The following is a 24,156-nucleotide window of genomic DNA, read 5'->3' on the forward strand; positions in this document are numbered from 1 at the left end:
GTGGTAGTCTTTTTGTGAATTTGAACTGCTTTAGTAACTCTGGTTCTAGGATGTCTTTAAAAGGAAATGGCTCTGTCATTTCACGTAAGCCGAGAGTTAGCTAATACTAATAATTTCTCCTTTTCGAGTTGATAAAGTCATGTTCTCTTTTGGGCCAGTAATGATGACTTGCTTGAACACAAACTAGAAATAGCAGTTGTCATCCTCAGTGTTGTGCCAAATACATTATGGAAATGTTCTCAAAAGAGGAATTGACTAAAATGAGCAAAGTCACTTCATATACATTTGAAGTATCATGCTTTCAAACGGTTCCCTATTGTATATGCAGATGCTGCCAGGTATTTGTCTTTTCAAAATGTCAACCAATTGCTTTGCATGCGAATAGTAAACTGCCTATTTTGTCATAGTACACATTTTCCCTTCTTTGACTCATTGCTCGCTCAGTGGGAGCTGTCACTTCTGTGATGCGCCCAAGGGGGGAGTACAGGACTCAACCCATTCTGAAAAGAAATATGAGCTGAATCAGGTAGACTTGGCTAAAGACCATGGGTAGTATGCATCAGCATAATGATGCCAATGTAGTGCATTGAAAGACATGTTATGAGCCCATATGATCCCCTGATAAAATTATAGTGCCAGTTTATACTGATCCTGAGTTGTCAGCAATTTTGAGTCAGTTGAGAAATTGGCAAGTAGAAAGTTTGTTCTGGCGCTTGGCACCCAGGGCCGGTACAGGATGACATGGGACCACTTAGGTAGGTTGAGTGACATCCTGCCTACCCCTAAAAAGAAGATTCAATGGAGATTCTGGTTCATGCAACTGCCAAAATAGGCACTAGTGACCTTGTCAAGAGGTTTGGACCTCTTGGTGTAAGTCGCAAGGTAGCTGGTTCAAGCCTAACACAGGATCCTGGTGAATATACGATCACAGGGGGTGTTTTGGACTCGTATTGTCTCACGCAACCAGCAGACACATTCGGTGTCAATGATCTGGAACAAAAGCTCTGGGCAACAGATCTGCAGCTAAAGCCCAGCTTGCTGTCTTATCCAAGTGTCACCAAAGAGAGACCCTGTGCTTGATGGCAAGCCCTAATGGTGATCACTCCCCATGAGGCAACATTTGGAGTTGAGAGGTAGTGAGAGTTTGTGCCTTTAGGGCTCGGCGATTACATTCTGAGGAATGACTGTGTGCGAGCCAGCCTGGACAAAGCCCCAGACATGAGCTAAGTGGCTTGTCAGCTAGCTCTGGGTTTAATTTAGATTTAGGAGTCACACTTAGTGTTAGGGTCACTGCATGGCACTAGATTTGTGGGAACTCATTGCCATGGCAACCGACGTCCAGGTAGACCATTTTTAGCTCATTAGCGTAGTAATTTGTGAATGTCTTAACAATCTAAAATTACTCTAATCTGCTGTGCCTTATTACTTGGACTGATCTTTTTATTGCTGCACTGAGTACCTGAGACTACTTCTTCTCGAGTCGGCTCAAGAATCCAATGGTAAAAATAGATGATCCAGTTCCCTATGAAAGCACCTGGTTCGGCAGACCACACACAGCATAGTTTCACTACCCCCATTCTCCTAGCCCCAAAACCTGGATACATTTCCACTCATTAACGTGACGAATGTCACATGTAGAGGGTTCCACTACTATAAAATAAGAACTCGAATCGACCTCAGAATCTCAGATCCTCAGTCAGACCAATGCCTGCTTTAATTTTCCAATATAGGTTCACACGAGGACAGCCAAATGGGGGTAACATGTCATGTGAAGAATCCTATCAGCTCTATATACATACACTGGAGACCCCCACCGGAGACTGGGGTTCAATCCCCGTATCCAACCCATGTGATAGAAAATGAAAGACTTTCAAAGACTTAAAATGCCTACTTCTTCATTGACAAGTTAACACACTTCTTTTTTTCCTGAGGGATAGATAGAGAGTGTGAGGGTGGACCACACTATTCTTTAACGCACAGAGTAAAGGATTGGTAGAATCATTGAATCAAGGCAATTTGGTCATTATTGAAGTTCTCAAGTGGACCTATCCTCACATACAGCCGCTTAATTTCTAAAACACCTTCTAAAGCTTATCCCTTACAATGGGAGAATATTGGATTATGTACAGTTTACCTATTCTAAACTGACTCAAGTCTGGTAAGACATCTGCATTCTGCATACCAGTAATCAGACTTCCACACAAAAGACAGATTGGTGTTGGAGAGAGAAAACAAGGGGTTGAATCAGGATTGCTTCAGTTGGACGTGGTGTGAAGACAAACCGAGTCCATTTCAGAGGATTGCTCTCCGCAATTACATTTCCACCTCAAACCAATCACCCAAGTCCCAAAATGAGGTTATAGCGTAACGATTTCTATCCCCAGGACAAGAACAATGATTTGAAATGGATAGTCAAAAGTTTGGACACACCTACTCATTCAAGGGTTTTTCTTTATTTTAACTATTTTCTACATTGTAGAATTATAGTGAAGACATCAAAACTATGAAATAATACATATGAAATCATGTAGTAAGTAAAAAAGTGTTAAACAAATCTAAATATATTTTATATTTGAGATTCTTCAAATAGCCACCCATTGCCTTGATGACAGCTTTGCACACGCTTGGCATTCTCTAAAGCAGCTTCATGAGGTAGTCACCTGGAATGCATTTCAATTAACAGGTGTGCCCTCTTAAAAGTTAATTTGTGGAATTTATTTCCTTCTTAATGCGTTTGAGACAATCAGTTGTGGCAAGGTGGGGGGGTTTACAGAAGATGGCTCTATTTGGTAAAAGACAAAGGCCATATAATGGCAAGAACAGCTGAAATAAGCAAAGAGAAACGACATTCCATCATGACTTGAAGACATGAAGGTCAGTCAATACGGAAAATTTCAAGAACTTTGAACGTTTCTTCAAGTGCAGTCGCAAAAACTATCAAGCGCTATGATGAAACTGGCTCTCATGAGGACCACCGCAGGAATGGAAGACCCAGAGTTACCTCAGCTGCAGAGGATAAGTTCATTAGAGTTACCAGCCTCAGAAATTGCAGCCCAAATAAATGCTTCACAGAGTTCAAGACACAGACACATCTCAACATCAACTGTTCAGAGGGGACTGTGTGAATCAGGCCTTCATGGTCGAATTGCTGCAAAGAAACCACTACTAAAGGACACCAATAAGAAGAAGAGACCTGCTTGGGCGAAGAAACATGAGCAATGGATATTAGACTGGTGGAAATGTGTCCTTTGGTCTGGAGTCCAAATTGGAGATTTTTGATTCCAACAGCTATGTCTTTGTGAGACGCGGTGTGGGTGAACGGATGATCTCCGCATGTGTAGTTCCCACCGTAAAGCATGGAGGAGGAGGTGTTATGGTGTGGGGGTGCTTTGCTGGTGACACTGTCTGTGATTTATTTAGAATTCAAGGCGCACTTAACCAGCATGGCTACAACAGCATTCTGAAGCGATACGCCATCCCATCTGGTTTGGGCTTAGTGGGACTATAATTTGTTTTTCAACAGGACAATGACCCAACACACCTCCAGGCTGTGTAAGGGCTATTTTACCAAAAAGGATAGTGATGGAGTGCTGCATCAGATGACCTACCCTCCACAATCCCCCGACCTCAAACCTCAACCAAATTGAGAGGGTTTGGGATGAGTCGGACGGCAGAGTGAAGGAAAAGCAGCCAACAAGTGCTAAGCATATGTGGGAACTCCTTCAAGACTGTTGGAAAAGCATTCCAGGTGAAGCTGGTTGAGATATGATTACTTTATCCTATCCCAAGTATTCCTTAAAGAGGTGGGGTTTCAAATGTCTCCGGAAGGTGGTGAGTGACTCCGCTGTCCTGGCGTCGTGAGGGAGCTTGTTCCACCATTGGGGTGCCAGAGCTGCGAACAGTTTTGACTGGGCTGAGCGGGAACTATGCTTCCGCAGAGGTAGGGGAGCCAGCAGGCCAGAGGTGGATGAACGCAGTGCCCTCGTTTGGGTGTAGGGACTGATCAGAGCCTGAAGGTACGGAGGTGCCGTTCCCCTCACAGCTCCGTAGGCAAGCACCATGGTCTTGTAGCAGATGCAAGCTTCAACTGGGAGCCAGTGGAGTGTGCGGAGGAGCGGGGTGACGTGAGAGAACTTGGGAAGGTTGAACACCAGACGGGCTGCGGCATTCTGGATGAGTTGTAGGGGTTTAATGGCACAGGCAGGGAGCCCAGCCAACAGCGAGTTGCAGTAATCCAGACGGGAGATGACAAGTGCCTGGATTAGGACCTGTGCCGCTTCCTGTGTAAGGCAGGGTCGTACTCTCCGAATGTTGTAGAGCAGGGTTCTTCAATTCCGGTCCTGGAGGGCCGAAACACTTCTGTTTTTTATTTCTACCTGGCAGTTAATTGCACTCACCTGGTGTCCCAGGTCTGAATTAGCCCCTGATTAGAAGGAGAGGATGAAAAACAGAGGTGTTTCGGCCCTCCGGGACCGGAATTGAAGAACCCTGTTGTAGAGCATGAACCTACAGGATCGGGTCACCGCCTTGATGTTAGCGGAGAACGACAGGGTGTTGTCCAGGGTCACGCCAAGGCTCTTCGCACTCTGGGAGGAGGACACAACGGAGTTGTCAATCGTGATGGCGAGATCATGGAACGGGCAGTCCTTCCCCGGGAGGAAGAGCAGCTCCGTCTTGCCGAGGTTCAGCTTGAGGTGGTGATCCGTCATCCATACTGATATGTCTGCCAGACATGCAGAGATGCGATTCGCCACCTGGTTATCAGAAGGGGGAAAGGGAGAAGATTAGTTGTGTGTCGTCAGCGTAGCAATGATAGGAGAGGCCATGTGAGGATATGACAGTGCCAAGTGACTTGGTGTATAGCGAGAATAGGAGAGGGCCTAGAACTGAGCCCTGGGGGACACCAGTGGTGAGAGCACGTGGTGCGGAGACAGCTTCTCGCCACGCCACTTGGTAGGAGCGACCGGTCAGGTAGGACGCAATCCAAGAGTGAGCCGCGCCGGAGATGCCCAGCTCGGAGAGGGTGGAGAGGAGGATCTGATGGTTCACAGTATCAAAGGCAGCAGACAGGTCTAGAAGGACAAGAGCAGAGGAGAGAGAGTTAGCTTTAGCAGTGCGGAGAGCCTCCGTGACACAGAGAAGAGCAGTCTGTTGAATGACCAGTCTTGAAACCTGACTGGTTTGGATCAAGAAGTTCATTCTGAGAGAGATAGCAAGAGAGTTGGCTAAAGACGGCACGCTCAATAGTTTTGGAGAGAAAAGAAAGAAGGGATACTGGTCTGTAGTTGTTGACATCAGAGGGATCGAGTGTTGGTTTTTTGAGAAGGGGTGCAACTCTCGCTCTCTTGAAGACGGAAGGGACATAGCCAGCGGTCAAGGATGAGTTGATCAGCGAGGTGAGGTAAGGGAGAAGGTCACCGGAGATGGTCTGGAGAAGAGAGGAGGGGATAGGGTCAAGCGGGCAGGTTGTTGGGCGGCCTGCCGTCACAAGTCGCAAGATTTTATCTGGAGAGAGAGGGAGAAAGAAGTCAAAGCATAGGGTAGGGCAGTGTGAGCAGGACCAGCAGTGTCATTTGACTTAACAAATGAGGATCGGATGTCGTCAACCTTCTTTTCAAAATGGTTGACGAAGTCATCCACAGAGAGGGAGGAGGGGGGGGGGATACTGTATGTATACTGTACATACATACAGTGCATTCGGAAAGTATTCAGACCCCTTCCCTTTTACCACATTCTGTTACGTTACAGCTTTTTTCTAAAATTGATTAAATTATTATTTTTTCTCATCAATCTACACACAATACCCCATAATGACAAAGCGAAAACAGGTTTTTCGATTTTTTAAATTTTTTATTAAAAATAAAAAACAGATACCTTAGTTACATAAGTATTCAGACCCTTTGCTATGAGACTCGAAATTGGGCTCAGGTGCATCCTGTTTCCATTGATCATCCTTGAGATGTTTCTACAACTTGATTGGAGTCCACCTGTGGTAAATTCAATGTACTGGACATACAGTGAGGGGAAAAAGTATTTGATCCCCTGCTGAGTTTGTACGTTTGCTCACTGACAAAGAAATGATCAGTCTATAATTTTAATGGTAAGTTTATTTGAACAGTGAAAGACAGAATAACAACAAAAAAAATCCAGAAAAACGCATGTCAAAAATTTTATAAATTGATTTGAATTTTAATGAGGGAAATAAGTATTTGACCCCTCTGCAAAACATGACTAAGTACTTGGTGGCAAAACTCTTGTTGGCAATCACAGAGGTCAGACGTTTCTTTTAGTTGGCCACCAGGTTTGCACACATCTCAGGAGGGATTTTGTCCCACTCCTCTTTGCAGATCTTCTCCAAATCATTAAAGTTTTGAGCTGACGTTTGGCAACTCAAACCTTCAGCTCCCTCCACAGATGTTCTATGGGATTAAGGGCTGGAGACTGGCTAGGCCACTCCAGGACCTTAATGTGCTTCTTCTTGAGCCACTCCTTTGTTGCCTTGGCCGTGTGTTTTGGGTCATTGTCATGCTGGAATACCCATCCACAACCCATTTTCAATGCCCTGGCTGAGGGAAGGAGGTTCTCTCCCAAGATTTGACGGTACATGGCCCCGTCCATCGTCCCTTTGATGCGGTGAAGTTGCCCTGTCCCCTTAGCAGAAAAATACCCCCAAAGCATAATGTTTCCACCTCCTCCAAACACGGCGGGTTGAGTTGATGCCAAATAGCTCAATTTTGGTCTCATCTGACCAAAACACTTTCACCCAGTTCTCCTCTGAATCATTCAGATGTTCATTGGCAAACTTCAGACGGGCATGTATATGTGCTTTCTTGAGCAGGGGGACCTTGCGGGCGCTGCAGGATTTCAGTCCTTCATGGCGTAGTGTGTTACCAATTGTTTTCTTGGTGACTATGGTCCCAGCTGCCTTGAGTTCATTGATAAGATCCTCCCGTGCAGTTCTGGGCTGATTCCTCACCGTTCTCATGATCATTGCAACTCCACGAGGTGAGATCTTGCATGGAGCCCCAGGCCGAGGGAGATTGACAGTTCTTTTGTGTTTCTTCCATTTGCGAATAATCGCACTAACTGTTGTCACCTTCTCACCAAGCTGCTTGGCGATGGTCTTGTAGCCCATTCCAGTCTTGCTTAGGTCTACAATCTTGTCCCTGACATCCTTGGACAGCTCTTTGGTCTTGGCCATGGTGGAGAGTTTGGAATATGATTGATTGATTGCTTCTGTGGACAGGTGTCTTTTATACAGGTAACAAACTGAGATTAGGAGCACTCCCTTTAAGAGTGTGCCCCTAATCTCAGCTCGTTACCTGTATAAAAGACACCTGGGAGCCAGAAATCTTTCTGATTGAGAGGGGGTCAAATACTTATTTCCCTCATTAAAATGCAAATCAATTTATAACATTTTTGACATGCGTTTTTCTGGATTTTTTTGTTGTTATTCTGTCTCTCACTGTTCAAATAAACCTACCATTAAAATTATAGACTGATCATTTCTTTGTCAGTGGGCAAACGTACAAAATCAGCAGGGGATCAAATACTTTTTTCCCTCACTGTAATTTGGAAAGGCACACACCTGTTTATATAAGGTCCCACAGTTGACAGTGCATGTCAGAGCAAAAACCAAGCCATGAGGTCGAAGGAATTGTCCGTAGAGCTCAGAGACAGGATTGTGTCGATGCACAGATACTGTGAAGGGTACCAAAAAATATCTGCAGCATTGAAGGTCCCCAAGAACACAGTGGCCTCCATCATCCTTAAATGGAAGAAGTTTGGAACCACCATGACTCTTCCTAGAGCTGGCCGCCCGGCCAAACTGAGCAATCGGGGGAGAAGGGCCTTGGTCAGGGAGGTGACCAAGATCCCGATTGTCACTCTGACAGAGCTCCAGAGATCCTCTGTGGAGATGGGAGAAACTTCCAGAAGGACAACCATCTCTGCAGCACTCCACCAATCAGGCCTTTCTGGGAGAGTTGCCAGATGGAAGCCCCTCCTCAGTAAAAGGCACATGACAGCCCGCTTGGCGTTTGCCAAAAGGCACCTAAAGGACTCTCAGACCACGAGAAAGCATCACGTCTGGATGAAACCAGGCACTGCTCATCACCTGGCCAATACCATCCCTACGGTGAAGCATGGTGGTGGCAGCATCATGCTGTGGGGATGTTTTTCAGCGGCAGGGACTGGGAGAATAGTCAGGATTGAGGGAAAGATAAACAGAGCAAAGTACAGAGAGATCCTTGATGAAAACCTGCTCCAGAGCGCTCAGGCCCTCAGACTGGTGCGAAGGTTCACCTTCCAACAGGACAACGACCCTAAGCACACAGCCAAGACAACGCAGGAGTGCCTTCGGGACAAGTCTCTGATGAATCCAGTTACAATTAAATTACTTTAATAACACCCTTAAATTGCTTCTGATAACTGAATGATCCAGCTTAGTGTACGTTGTCAAGACCGTCCCAAGCTGTTGCATTTAACAGGAGTCAACAGTATACTGTTGCATTTTTATCCTAGGCGGCTACCCATAATTCAGTTGTGTGGCTTGATCAGGCAGGCCTATTTGGCCGGTCACTCATCACTGCTGCGGTGGAAAAATTACATAGACATTTTTAGCCCAGCCTAATGCCTCTGAGTGTCACCCCATTGTGTATCTGACAGGCCCTCTCTCGTCTCCCTTACTGTTTACCTGTTGTGCTCGCTCGTCCGCCTCTGCAAGGATTGATTGCGTCAACAACAACACCGCAGTTTCAATCATATAGTCAAATCATCCACTTTCTAAAACGTAATTTGGCAAGGTTGCACAATATCTCCTATAACGATTATGATGACCCCTTGGTTATAATAAAGCCAGCGATTTCAGCTTATGGCGTGCCACCTGAACGAATGAAAACGAGCACTATGATTCACTTCCCTTGAAAATGGATGCCACCAGTGTCATTACTAATGGTTGACAGGACCTCTATCGATTTCTCTGACCCTGCTGTGGAGGAGTGGGACACTTGAAGGGGAATAGGGGTGACACATTCTCAGGCAAAGTGCTGACTTGGGTATGAATTGTGAGAGCCGATATTGATTTGCTAGCCGTGGGATTGAGAGACAGAATGAGCGATGGCTGATTGGTTAGCAGTCAGTGGGAAGTGAGAGAGAGCGTGACATCATTTGTCTTTACAGACCATCTCCCAAAGCCCATTATGACCAATGAAGGGAGATTGTCCATGGAGAACAAGATATGATACATGCCACTATTGTTTTGCTACACACATCGCTGCATTTGCAAGGGCGCATAATGATGTTTCCAAGTTATGACTGTGAATATGGGGATTTTACATTTTACATTTAAGTCATTTAGCAGACGCTCTTATCCAGAGCGACTTACAGGAACAATTAGGGTTAAGTGCCTTGCTCAAGGTCACATCGACAGATTTTTCACCTAGTCGGCTCGGGGATTAAAACCAGCGACCTTTCGGTTACTGGCACAACGCTCTCAACCACTAAGATACCTGCCGGCCCAGATTTACAGACTGTTGTCTGCCAAGAGAAAACATCAAGAATGGTTCCTTTGGGTCTCTAGTGTTCTGTTCTTTCGCTATTTATAATACACTGAACAGTCTTGTCAGTGGAGAAATGCTAATAAACTCAAAACTATTATTCTCATTAGCTCATAATTTTAAGGGTCCCTTGGAGCGTTTACTAGAATCCTTTAGTTGACACATCTACAGTATGCCATATTTGCCAGCAGATTGACCACACTCTTTCTTTGTCTTTTCCAGCGCTCCTGTATGCCACCATCTTCGGTAATGTGACCACCATCTTTCAGCAGATGTACGCCAACACTAACCGCTACCACGAGATGCTTAACAGCGTCCGCGACTTTCTCAAGCTTTACCAGGTGCCCAAGGGCCTCAGCGAACGCGTCATGGACTACATTGTCTCCACATGGTCCATGTCTAGAGGCATCGATACAGACAAGGTAACACAAACGTTGCTCAAACCTTCTATACCATTTTGTTACCATCTCACAGTATGCATCTTTATTTCATGGCTAAATTGGTCTGTGAGAGGAAGCAAAAATGACACATCACCATGGATATTACTGGTATGTGTTGGTGGTATTATGTTATCATTGTTATACCATTATTATTAATTTATGATCATAATTATTATATTGATACAATTTATTAGGGATGTAACGATTTACCGATACTCATCGGCCCCGATTCAAATGTTTAAGATATGACTGCATTAGTCCTCGGACCCCAAACCGATCCAAATGTAACATGCATTGGTCAGAAAATCGATTCAAACTTTACAAATCACCGATTCACAAAACAGAAATCTGATATTACTTTCTTTCTGCCTTCCAAAAATACCTAATATTTTGTGACAACTGATGTGTTCTCTCCTTCAGTGTCAAACTAAAAGCATGTAACTGTTGACAGTCATTGATCTACAAGTCATTTTTCATGCCGAACAACCCTAGGGAATATCAGTAGTGTAGTCAAACTGAACACTGTGCCCAGCTTCGCGCGCTGACCGAAGCGAGGTAGGTGGCCTGTTCCTGATCTTGCACATCTGTGTTCAAATGCTAAAATGGCTTGCGCGATATTAGGGTTTATTAGTTGTGACAACCTATGTAATTCGCTAGGTTATTGTTATCAATGCGCTGTTGAAAATTGTGTTTTACCGGAATAAATGTAAGCTACCGGAAACACAACACTCATCTAGATATACCCGCTGAACGGGGTTTACAATATATTTTATTTAGATTGTTCGGCAATAGTTTTGCTGAGAAAAACCCATCAGCAATAGTTTGGGTAGTTTTACTTTAAACAATCAGTGTATATGGTCATTTTTAGACATATAGGCAGTGGCGGCTCCTGAAAAAATTCTCAGGGGGGGCAATTTTTCTGATGATTTAGGTCACCTACACACATTTTAAAAAAGATATGTCCAGCAACAACATGAAGACAGGGGCAGCATATAAGTCAATACTGATATACACATTACTTGCTTCAAAAAGGCCTCATGGTTGAATTGGAAATATGTGCACCTGAGCATAATTCACAACAAGCAAGCAGGAGCTTTTGATAGAGGCTACTGAAAACATTGATGCAAGTTATTGGTAATAAGACATTTTTATAGACTTCCATATTCTGCCCTCTTGTATAGATTTGTGAAAATGAACAGTGATAGACATTTTGCCTGAAAACAGAATTTGAAAATAATTTCTAGAAAAGGTAAACACAGCTATCTGTATGGCTTTGTAAAAATGAACAACCATATTCTGGCCAATTGTATAGATTTGTAAATATGAACAACCATATTCTGGCCAATTGTATAGATTTGTAAAAATGAACATGAACAGATTTTTTATTTTTTTAAACTTTTTTTAAAATGAAAAATAACTATTTTAAACAACATCAACTGTGAACTGATTTGGGCGTGTGTGTGTTAAAGAGACAGACAGGGAGGGACAAAGAGAGAGAGAGGCTACATTACTTGTACTGAAACTGTTCTAGCTTGCTGCATGATCAAATTCAGCTGATGCGCATAGCAATGCACGTAATGGGCATTCTTGAAATGCTTACGCACCTTTTGCTGCACACCAGCCTTCTCTCCCCTCACACTGGCTCCATCGTAAGCTTGCGCAATGAGTTTGACTTTCTCGTCGTCGGCAAAAAGACCGTTCAGTCTCTCCAAAAGCACACTGGCGATTGAGACTGAGGTTGATTCCGAGATGGGAAGGAACTCAAAAAGCGCTCCTGCACTTTGTGGTTGCTATCTATGTACCTCAGCACAAGCACCAGCTGTGTCTGTGTAGAAACGTCCGTGGTCTCGTCAGCTTGGATAGCTACGAAGTTCGCCGACTTCACCTCCTCCACAATATGTTCCCTCATGACCGCTAGCATACACTCCAGTAGCTCGTTTTGAATGGTCTTTGATGTGCCCTTGAAAACTTTTGCATTTTTAAGATGGTCATCAAACACCTCATCTAATTGTGCCACAAAGTTGACAAGTCCAAGAAAAATACCAGGGTTGGTGGAGCCCTCAGTTTCATCTTTGCCTCGCAAAGCTAGCCATCTTGACAGTTGTACGTGAATTGATTGACGCTGCTACCCGCTCTTTTCTTAGTTATGTTCATGGTTACTTATGTTACGTATGACGAAAGCGCGTAAGTGCAAGCCCTCCGGAACCCATAGAGATTGTTTTGAAAGCTCTGATATTTGAAAAAAAAAAATATTTTACATGATAGTCTATGAGAGACTCCTGGGCGATTTTCAACCTGACTGAAATCGCCCCAAAAGGGGTGGGGCCATTTGAAGCACGACTTTAGCCTGATTGGACATTTAGTGGCAGATCAGACGTCTAGATTAGAACACTGAAAACTACTGTTGCCGTGATATAATTGATTAGAAAAAAAATCCCTTCCTTTTCCCGTTTGGCAGTGCGTCGCCCATATCGCCCTAATGAACACACCGCCCCTGCATATAGGGTAAAGTTAATCATTTCAAAACGAGGAATCACTTTTGCGAGGCGCACTGCATGGCTAAAGCAAGAGGAGAAAATAAACTCACTACACTTCCAAACGGTCAAAACCATTTGATTTTGAGATGGGTGTCAAATACAAAATTGTGCTATATATTTATTGGCTGTGTCATAGCTAATTTGTTAACGATAAATATCGATACATGTACATTACTAGGTCAAACACTTAATCTGCAATCTGATAGTGGGGTGGTAGATGCCTAGTCTCCTTTATGGCTCAGATTAGGTGCCAACATAGTATACACCATAGACATGCATAATTTACACACACACGTACACATCAACTCAGACAGATCCAGCTCAGAGAGGCCCAGCTCATGAGCTCCATCAGCAGCAGTTTTTAATGTAGAATGGAAAATGAATATGTTTATGCAACAAATGTTAGTGCATCGAATCGTATCGCATCGATTAATTCTCTAATTCAACCGAATCGCACTAAATCGTTTCAAACTAAAACGTCTCATTCCTGTATCGTATCGGAGCCCATGTCCCTAGATACGCATAGAATCGTCTTGAAAGGGAATGATGCACATCCCTACAATTTATTATTATTATGGTATTATTCTATTATGTCAAAAGGGAATAGATTCATACTGAACTACAAATACAATCTGATGTGCTGTCATCTACTGTCATTTTTCAACATTACAGGTCCTATTTGTATTCTGGCTCATACTAAATTAGAATGATTCATAAATTAGTGGTCCTCTGTAGCTCAGCTGGTAGAGCACGGCGCTTGTAACGCCAAGGTAGTGGGTTCGAACCCCGGGACCACCCATACACCAAAAAATGTATGCACGCATGACTGTAAGTCGCTTTGGATAAAAGCATAATGGCATATTATTATTTATTATTATTACTTACCTGGTCCTGCAAAATCCTGTTGGGTATGACCTTTTAACATTTAACACAATAGGAGGTGCAGAGGTAATCATGTGCAATAGGCCCTCTATTCCCAGAACAGGGAGAGACTGACATTTGCAAAGATTCACCTTTTTGAAGTTGATGTTAAAGGGATAATTATTTTGGGGGGAGGTTTTAGCTTATTTTCAACTTGTTGTCATTTCATTCAAGCCTTTTCTAAACGCCCACACCAGTAGAAATCAACTTTTTCGAGCTAAAAGACTATAGCCAGAGCTTACCCATGATGTTGCACAACAATTTAAGTTAATAAGTCATCGTTTTAGTCGAAGTATGATATATTTGGGCTTGAAGTGACAAATCCGAACTGCCCACTTCATGCAAATCCGTGTGAATGCGGTGTCTTTTCCCATGATATGACATACAAATTCTTTTCAGCCTACATTTCAGGGCTGTTTTTAAAAAAATGTTACCACCCATCAGGATGGCATTGTTTATTAATCAGAAACCAAAGTTATTACTCTTCTCTACTGCGATGAGCCAAACAGCCTTGTGGCCACTTGGCTGCCTGAGCCATGCAGCAAATTAAAATAGGGGGTGCAAACTTGTGTTATTTGCACCGCCACTTTGTCACATTTCACTTATTTTCTTTATTAAAAATATATACATGTGACCATTTTATAAAACGGTATAATTGAATGATACTGTATGATAGTATTTTGCAAACTCGCTCCCCCCGTCGCCCCAAGATGAATGGTTTTGACCGCTAAAGTTTTGCTTCACTACACGCTCCACTGCTTTGATTGGTGTAACGTTAGCTAGAAACCACAAGTGTCTATCCAGATAATGAAAAGGCACCCGCGAAAGAAAATTCAAGGAACTTAAAGTTACATGTCGTTGCGGCGTGCATGATCATGAGCAAAGTCATTGTAGGCTATCATTTCACATCCTCTGTGAGCACAGGCTGACTTTACTGTACCGCAGGCGAAACCTGCTAGCAACCTACCTACTAATGGTTTACCGTGTCCATTACAATGTAGAAAAACTCATATTACCTATCTTTCAATAGTTACTGTATGTAGCTTTCGTCTCCCGCAGGTGTTGCAGATCTGCCCCAAGGACATGCGGGCGGACATTTGTGTCCATCTTAACAGAAAGGTGTTCAAGGAGCACCCAGCCTTCCGACTGGCGAGCGATGGGTGCCTACGGGCCCTGGCCATGGAGTTCCAGACCACCCACAGCGCCCCCGGGGACCTCATCTACCACGCGGGCGAAAGCGTAGACAGCCTCTGCTTCGTGGTATCCGGATCCTTGGAGGTCATCCAGGACGATGAGGTTGTGGCCATATTAGGTGAGGGTTTATTTTTTCTTAATCCTTAAACCTTCATTTATCCAGGAAGTGCCATTGAGGGCAAAAGACCAGTGGGAGACATGGCCAAGAGGCCATCTTTGGTATCTGTATGTATAGTCAATAACATCTGACATTCGAAAACATTTGTATACTAAAATTGTGTGTTTTCGTGTCGATATTAGGCATAGTGACCTTTAAATGTATAGAGCATTGATGGACCTGGCTTATTGCTCATTTGATGAAGTTGAGTTTGGAGTGAAGTGGATTGCGCTGAAAAACACATGTTTCCTGTTTGTGTAAGGTATTGCATCACATTAGTATTCAAGGAGACACTAGAGACTCTGATTGCTGAGATCCACCCCTTGATGTGGGTTCAGGTCTGCTGCTTTAAAGCGTAAGCCAGCCTCAAAATAGCAAATGACATCTGTGCTTCTTTTTAATGAAAAGTGAATAAAAGCGTCTCTATTCCCTATACAATCTGTTCAAGAAGTATGCTCAAGGGTCAACATTGAGCAAACTCTATTTTTATGCATAAAGTAGTTTTTTTTATAGTCAGGTGCTTTTTACTTTCATAAGCGCTGTGACAATATCTGTGCAACCCCTTAGAGCGATTCTCATGAAGCCATTATTCTTCAGAAATGAATGTTGTGAAAACAGTAGTAGTCTTAACTGTAATAAACAAAATCAGCTTTGTGTGAATCTCTGTGGAGTTGACTTACAGATGTAGGATCTTAATTTGAGCCAGTTTGCTACAGAAGGAAAATAATACTGCAGCAACAGGAAATGTGAATTATTTTGTATTTGTATTTATTATGGATCCCCCTTATTTTCCTGGGGTCCAGCAAAATTAAGGCAGTTATACATTATAATACATTCACAACAGATTTCACAACATATTAAGTGTGTGCCCTCAGGCCCATACTCTACTACCACATATCCACAACACAAAATCCATGTGTACGTGTGTGTATAGTGCATATGTTATCGTGTGTTTGTATGCATGTGTCTGTGCTTATATTTGTGTTGCTTCACAGTCCCCGCTGTTCCATAAGGTGTAGATGGATTTTGTTTTTGTAGGGGTTGATACAAATCCAGTCTGAAAATCGAGTCTGTAATTTCAAAGTGGAAATTACAAACTTCAGAAGCCTTTTTTAAACCTCATACACTACAAGTTTAAAATGTCCGCATTGCAGGAAAGTTTTCCTGCAACAGGGTGGTCAAACAGGGCGGCAGGTAGCCTAGTGTAGATCGTTGGGCCAGTAACCAAAAAGTAAAAAAAAACTGTTGATGTGCCCTTGAGCAATGCACTTAACCATAATTTGCTCCAGGGGCGCCGTACTACTATGGCTGACCCTGTAAAAACAACTCATTTCACTGCACCTATCCGGTGTACAGTATGTGACAATAAAAAAATCATACAAATTAAGATCCTACATCTGTTGTGTTCAACCACATGAGAAGAGGACACTTTCTGAAATGCTACTTTGAGAGTATTACTGAAGCTCTGTTATCTGTGACCTGATGTGAAGAGAACTTGGTCACACTTTTATTTAAAAGGCATTGTAGGTCTACAGCAGGCGTCTCCAACCTTTTCTAGCACGAGAGCTACTTTAAAAAAATGAAACATACAACATTTACAGTGGGGGAAAAAAAGTATTTAGTCAGTGCAAGTTCTCCCACTTAAAAAGATGAGAGAGGCCTGTAATTTTCATCATAGGTACACGTCAACTATGACAGACAAAATGAGTAGAGAAATTCCAGAAAATCACATTGTAGGATTTTTAATGAATTTATTTGCAAATTATGGTGGAAAATAAGTATTTGGTCAATAACAAAAGTTTCTCAATACTTTGTTATATACCCTTTGTTGGCAATGACACAGGTCAAACGTTTTCTGTAAGTCTTCACAAGGTTTTCACACACTGTTGCTGGTATTTTGGCCCATTCCTCCATGCAGATCTCCTCTAGAGCAGTGATGTTTTGGGGCTGTCGCTGAGCAACACGGACTTTCAACTCCCTCCAAAGATTTTCTATGGGGTTGAGATCTGGAGACTGGCTAGGCCACTCCAGGACCTTGAAATGCTTCTTACGAAGCCACTCCTTCGTTGCCCGGGCAGTGTGTTTGGGATCATTGTCATGCTGAAAGACCCAGCCACGTTTCATCTTCAATGCCCTTGCTGATGGAAGGAGGTTTTCACTCAAAATCTCACGATACATGGCCCCATTCATTCTTTCCTTTACACGGATCAGTCGTCCTGGTCCCTTTGCAGAAAAACAGCCCCAAAGCATGATGTTTCCACCCCCATGCTTCACAGTAGGTATGGTGTTCTTTGGATGCAACTCAGCATTCTTTGTCCTCCAAACACGACGAGTTGAGTTTTTACCAAAAAGTTATATTTTGGTTTCATCTGACCATATGACATTCTCCCATTCCTCTTCTGGATCATCCAAATGCACTCTAACAAACATCAGACGGGTCTGGACATGTACTGGCTTAAGCAGGGGGACACGTCTGGCACTGCAGGATTTGAGTCCCTGGCGGCCTAGTGTGTTACTGATGGTAGGCTTTGTTACTTTGGTCCCAGCTCTCTGCAGCTCATTCACTAGGTCCTCCCGTGTGGTTCTGGGATTTTTGCTCACCGTTCTTGTGATCATTTTGACCCCACGGGGTGAGATCTTGCGTGGAGCCCCAGATCGAGGGAGATTATCAGTGGTCTTGTATGTCTTCCATTTCCTAATAATTGCTCCCACAGTTGATTTCTTCATACCAAGCTGCTTACCTATTGCAGATTCAGTCTTCCCAGCCTGGTGCAGGTCTACAATTTTGTTTCTGGTGTCCTTTGACAGCTCTTTGGTCTTGGCCATAGTGGAGTTTGGAATGTGACTGTTTGAGGTTGTGGACAGGTGTCTTTTATACTGATAACAAGTTCAAACAGGTGCCATTAATACAGGTAACGAGTGGAGGACAGAGGAGCCTCTTAAAGAAGAAGTTACAGGTCTGTGAGAGCCAGAAATCTTGCTTGTTTGTAGGTGACCAAATACTTATTTTCCACCATAATTTGCAAATAAATTCATAAAAAATCCTACAATGTGATTTTCTGGATTTTTTTCCTCAATTTGTCTGTCATAGTTGATGTGTACCTATGATGAAAATTACAGGCATCTCTCATCTTTTTAAGTGGGAGAACTTGCACAATTGGTGGCTGACTAAATACTTTGTTTCCCCACTGTATATAAATGTAAAATCAACATCGTAATGTTGCGCCACCTTAATATTTTGCCTTACAATATTACATTGGACAAAAATGGATTACATAATAGCTATATTAACCATCATTTTCTCATCTGAATTTAATAGGAATGTTTTTCACAATTTTCACAATTGTTTAAAAATGTTTATACCTACCAATCAGGTGCGCTCCAGCAATCCTTGTCATGCGCGCTCCTTGTGTCTTGATAGAATAAACATATTTATTCTCTTCACAAACCGCAAATCCATCATGCTTATCACATTTCCATGGCTTGACATAAGGTAATTGATCACCAGAATCATAAAGATATTTTTAACCACTATTGAGAAAAGCTTATGTGAGAAGCTGATCCATCAAGTCAATTGATTAAGGCATAATTCTAATTGAGTCACTAGATGGGTTAAGAAAATGACATATGTTTGAACCTTAAACAACTAAACACAACTCTACAACTGAAAAACACTTCCAGGTTTGTTTTTTAAACTTTTAACTTACATCGCTCAAAACCACTTTTTGTTGATAACTCGGCAAAACAATCATATCTTTCTGTCAGGTAAGTCTACTTTGCAGTAAACATTTAATTGAGAAGGTTTTTGTGGAAAATCTTTCTGCTCCCCACAAGACAGTTATCAATACTAGCATCACTAACTGGCTACAAAGCCTATGGAGTGATAGACAAATGCGCGCACCAAACAGACACGGGCAATATTGCTGGAAATTAATTGGCAGATATTGTGCTACATTTGGTCTTTTAAGTAATAGTGGCTAACCAGGGGTGGGATAATGTCAATGTGGCTTTGATTGGATAGTAGCTGGAAGCTTTATGTTTATGATAGTTTGCGATGGAACTCATTGCACTCATAACGGGCAGCTTTGTCTCAGTAATCTCTCTTCTGCTAGATCTACCTGTTGGAGACGCCTGGTCTAAAGTAAGCACCTCCATAGGCTATGCCTAATACCTTCAGAAGCAATGCACAGGCACTCGTAACAGGCAGCTTTGTCTCAGTAACCTCTCTTCCTATAAAACGTGGGCTTTCAATTCAGCTACTGGGGCCATCCCAGACTGGCTACACAGGTTTTGTTCTAGGCCAACACTATTGCACCAAATCCCAACCACAAGGGCTTGATGATTAGTTGATTAGGTAAATCAGGTGTTATAGTGTTGGGCTAGGAAAAATACTTTCAGTTTAGGGAGGTTCCGGGACCAGAATTGAAACACCTGCTCTATTACAAGTGAGTCAAAGTTTTTCTCCTTAGCCGCCCCACTGTATTGGAACAAACATGCCATATTTGTGTCAACCTGTAGTGGTTGATATTATTTTCAAATGCTTGTGTGATATAAGCATTTGAAAAATAGAAATTGCTTTTGCAGGTATTATGCTGTGTTCATGTAGTGTCTTCCAAATAGATTTACAACACAGAGAACCTTTTTCTTGGTTCCTTCAGACGAATTGGGGGAGGAGAAGGGGCACTCTTGAGTCAGCCCTCTGCCACATGCATGATGGTCTGATAACTCATCCTCACAGAGATTAGCTGTGTCACTGTGACAAAAAAACGCTGGTAGGAAGTGGGATGATGAATTTACAATACTCTAGGGCTGCTCTCTGCATCCTTTCGGGGATTGTTTTTTCCTTCAAATCGTCAAGCGAAAAGACTGGTTATCACGATGGAGCGTGTATTTACACGAGGGATAAATATTTGGATTGCGCTCTCCCTCTAGCAGGGACTTAACCTTTAAGAAATGAGCAGGGGACTATCCCGCACTAAGAGGGTCTTCACACTTACTAGACTTTTTGCAGTAATACCCTCGGTTACACATATACTGGGACGTAAACTTGCGAGCTTGTCACGTTTCGACTGCTACCTCCGGCAGTAGCACATGACACTCTCCCAACAGTTGCCCCCCTGTAAGCAGTGTAATGTAAACAGAATTATCATTTTCAGTCGCAATTTGCTTTTACCTCATATAGGTGGTGGGCTGCAGCAAGCTATGCTTTAGTTTTCGAGATGATCGATCTCTGTCGAAGGAGGAGCTGGTTTTTACATATTGTGTATATATATTTATTCTGAACACATTTCCGTTGGTTGGTAATGTCAATTCTTGCACATGTTTTTTGTAAATACTAACTTTTTATGTTCACTAGCTGGACAGGCAAACATCGGCGAGTACTAAACAGTGAACAAATCAAAACTTGTGTACTATCCATGGTACTATCTCTGCTGATCACGTCTGCCAATCACGTTGTCCATATCTAAAGGTAGTAAACAGCTGGTGAAACCTCGACAGAGATCGCAGTCTGACACACTGCTATCAGGTAAAGTGTTTTTTGTATTTTTTGTAATCTAACTATTGAGTTATAGAAACATGATACCATCAATGCAAGCTGTAAAATTACCCCCAATTTAGAACACAGCAACATTGGTAATGTAGCTAGCTTGCTAGTTAGCTAGCTAGTTACAACAAGTAGATATGTTGCTAGCTAGCAGAAGCAGATAGCTTTATCATTAGCTAGCATGTCATTCTGAGCCAAGGAGCGTTTAGCTATCAGTTTATTTCAAGTAATAATTTAAGACTACAAAAATCTATAGGACAGTAGTGTAAATCTAATACAGTCATCAAGGCAGGACCAACTCATTTCATTCATACTGACTAATAAGAAATGCCACATTATCCCTGTCAATAGTTGGAGTAGGACGATTGCAGAGCACCCTGCCTCAGACTGTCAGGATGTTCATTTTCTAGCTCACAAACTACATTCCTTTGCTATGATTTGTTTGATCAATTCTTGTCTATCACTTTTGTCTCACATGATCTATTCAGCTCTCCTGTGTCCTGCTCCAAGAGATCAACCAAGTGCCATTCACCATGCATGGGCTGATTCACTCACCTGTGAGGAGAACTATCTTACTGCAGTTTGAACTAGCCCTGCCGTCACTATTTAGACATTGAGACCACATATGCATTTGTCTGTTGTCTTTTCTTTGTGGGTTTTGTCTTACACAGTGTAGTGCATTTCAGAGTTAAAGAACACCAACTACAGATACACATGCTTGTTTGAGTATCTCAGTTTAGATTCAGTTTAACAGGTGACAAATAGATTATTATTGTAACATGCAGTAGGGAGAATTCTATTGCCTCCGTCAGGAGCCCAGGCTTTCACCATAGATGGTAGAGTTCTCGTCTCTGGACTACACAAGCTTTAGATTGCATTCTGCTAAGGCACTTGTCCTGCTCTACATCGGTCAGCTATATTGGTGACCACGGTGGGATCCTTTCGATATGCCTATGGGGCCTGGGCACACAAATGCTCCTAGAGAGAAGGGGGAATACTGAAGCATGCCATGATGACAGTTGTACAGTCTCCATCAGAGGCCCAGGCTTTTGGCATAGATGCTAAAGCTTTCATTTCTGGACTGCAACATTGTAAGATTGTTCCCTCCACGGCACTTGATATACATTGATTGGTAGGTTACACTATATTACTTCAAATACTGCCCGAGACACCTTTGCTATTTGTCTCCGTACTCAATAAATGGTGAAACACTATTTGTAATGGTGGTCTTTGTTCATATGTACAGTATATGCATGAAACTTAGATTATGGAAAACATGTCTCACACTCAGTCATAGTTAGTAGAATAATGAATGGATTGGCATGTTTTGGCACCGTCAACTTTTAGAAGGTGTGTAGGAAAGTGAATCATTTAAACCACCTAAATATACTCGCATTCACTGAACATTTTAGTATTTTAAACAAATATTAATTTCCCAACTGCTTTTTCTATAAGCCTACAGGATCTTTATCATTGTTCATACCTTATATTACAATGCATCCAACATTATGCATGCCCACCATGGTATTGGGCAGCTGCTATTTGAGAACTCGTCTGGTTTAGAAATCTTATTGCAGAGCACATTGTACAACTGTTTTTTAGAGAAGATTGTATTGCAAGGTATGCTATATGTGTAGGCTATGCTATATGTAGCTGTCCTTAAAAAAAAAACATTCTAGCATACATGACACACATCTTTCTATCTACATGCTTTTATTTGGGTTTCTACGCACAGTATATGATTGAATGTTTCTTTAAGCCTGCAGCTAGTTACATGAAATTATACATATAATCAGGCCAAAACATGATTCAAAAATTGAATATACTGACAGAGATATCTAATGAAACACAAATTGACATTTACAGTAGCTGGATAGGCTAGTCAAACTAACATTGGCTAGCTTTCAATAAATTGGCTAAATGGTCAACGGAGTTACCTCTTCATACGATCAAGACAATTCGTATTGCATTTTGCATATTTGAAGTGCACTTAAACAGATATTTTTCTTATTTCGGTCTTTGGGAGCTAGCTATATTCCTATTCATCAGACAGCAGCTCGTGTTTTCACCAGAGGCTCTGTTTACATCGTAGATAGATGCAGGCCATTGGCTGCGGTCATCACAAGGGGTATGTACGGGAGTTCTGATTTGGTTCCAAGTTGAGCATTTGGGCAAATTTGCATGAGCAGACAGAGTGGTGAAATATACTTCTTAAGAGAACATGTGCAAGAATTGAAGGTGCCAACAAATGTTATAGCAACAAATGTTATAGTCATCATAAGAATGTGTTATAGTCATAATAATAATGTTTTACGGTCATATACAAAAAATCAGATCCTCCCTCGACGTCTTTCGGCTTCGGCCAACCACCTAAAATAATGACTTCCATGATATTGATCAAATTAAGCCTGGATTGTTCTAAGGTAACTTTAATATGGTAGCTAGTGTTGGGTTCTATTTTCTAATAATTGGATTGATGGGATGACTAACTTAGAAAGAATGCATTCTTGACTGGGCTAATGTAGGTTGTGACACCTGGCAAGCTGTGATTGATGTGAAGAGCTGTTTTAGGGGGTAAAGTGAGATAGGGATTTGTGTCTCCAGATGCTGGAATATACTGGTTCTTTGTGATCTGTGAACCTTCCTTGGACGTAGGAATGGTGTCTAAGGGAGCTGGCTCTTCTCACTATGACAGGTTGTTATGATATGGACTTATGCCTGGCAACAGGAGTGCATCAACGGATTGACTGAGTAAGTCTAAACCACGCTCAAGTCTCTACTCTAATTGGTCAGCAGAGAGGTGGGAAATTCTCTCTGTCAGAGTATTTGAGCAAGAACCCAGAACAATGGGTTAGTTCTCTGGGGTGCCCTGCGAGGTATCTCAGAGAGCCCGTATACGAAACATCATATTTACCATTGAAGGTTTTTGCATTAATTAAAATAACTAGTATATCTTAGAAGTCGTGTTGACCCCTTTTGTTCCTAATACCAGATTTGAATTGACGCGACTTTGACAATAGTGTAAGCCTAAGAGCTTCTATCTAGCTATGGTTCAGCTAAACGTCAGCATTCCGCTACAGCCAGCACGGTTGTAAGAATGCAGAAATTATTTTGTTTACCTAGCTAATGTTACCTAGCTGTGTAGCCTATATTATAATATGAATGACACGTATGATAACGTTACTTTACATTTATATTCGTATGGGAGGGGTAAACTTTCATTATTTATATGCTAACGTTACTTGTTCATGATGCATATTAATGTTAGCTAGCAGGAGTTAGCTGTGTGTTGTCAGCTAATTTAATGTGTACGGATGAGAAAATAAGTCCTTTGTCTGCATATGCTTGTGGATTGTTGCATTATTCAAGAGTGTAATATGGTTTGGTTTCATTATTCAATATTGTAGTATGTTTTAGAAGAAAAGTTGCTTGGATTGTTAAATAGTTTGTGCTTACTGGCTAATGGCTACTGTGATATTTATGGTAAATTTGAGCTGCGGACCAAGAATGTCACATTGCCAGCCACAACGAAAGGTAAGGCAAGGATGTAATGTGAATTGAAAAGTGTATATCTTTCGCCAATCTGCTCCTCAGACTCTCCATCTCTCGTAGTGGGAATAGGGCCTAAGCCTGTGTTAATATTCACAGTGTCAATAAGACTATGTAAATATCCTCTTCCCATTGGGTTAGTATGGGTAACATGTCATTAAAGCAATTTGTGCCAGATGTGGCTTGAGTCCATTCAATTTGACTTGTCATACCCATTTTTCACATATCATCTCAAGTATCATCCAAGGGCAGAAAG

General features: G+C 42.2%; 1 protein-coding gene across 3 annotated transcripts in view; it reads left to right on the forward strand.

Moving 5' to 3' along the window:
- LOC121572363 (potassium voltage-gated channel subfamily H member 1) overlaps positions 1–24,156 on the forward strand; it is a 77,575-nt gene that overhangs the window by 15,052 nt on the left and 38,367 nt on the right. For all 3 annotated transcript variants that reach the window (XM_045205558.1, XM_045205560.1, XM_045205559.1), the window contains exons 9-10: positions 9,780–9,979; positions 14,515–14,767. In XM_045205558.1, the coding sequence (XP_045061493.1) occupies positions 9,780–9,979; positions 14,515–14,767 (453 nt within the window). The remainder of the gene's footprint in view (positions 1–9,779; positions 9,980–14,514; positions 14,768–24,156) is intronic.

Source organism: Coregonus clupeaformis, chromosome 20, assembly GCF_020615455.1.
Source record: "Coregonus clupeaformis isolate EN_2021a chromosome 20, ASM2061545v1, whole genome shotgun sequence".
Classification (NCBI taxonomy): domain Eukaryota; kingdom Metazoa; phylum Chordata; class Actinopteri; order Salmoniformes; family Salmonidae; genus Coregonus; species Coregonus clupeaformis.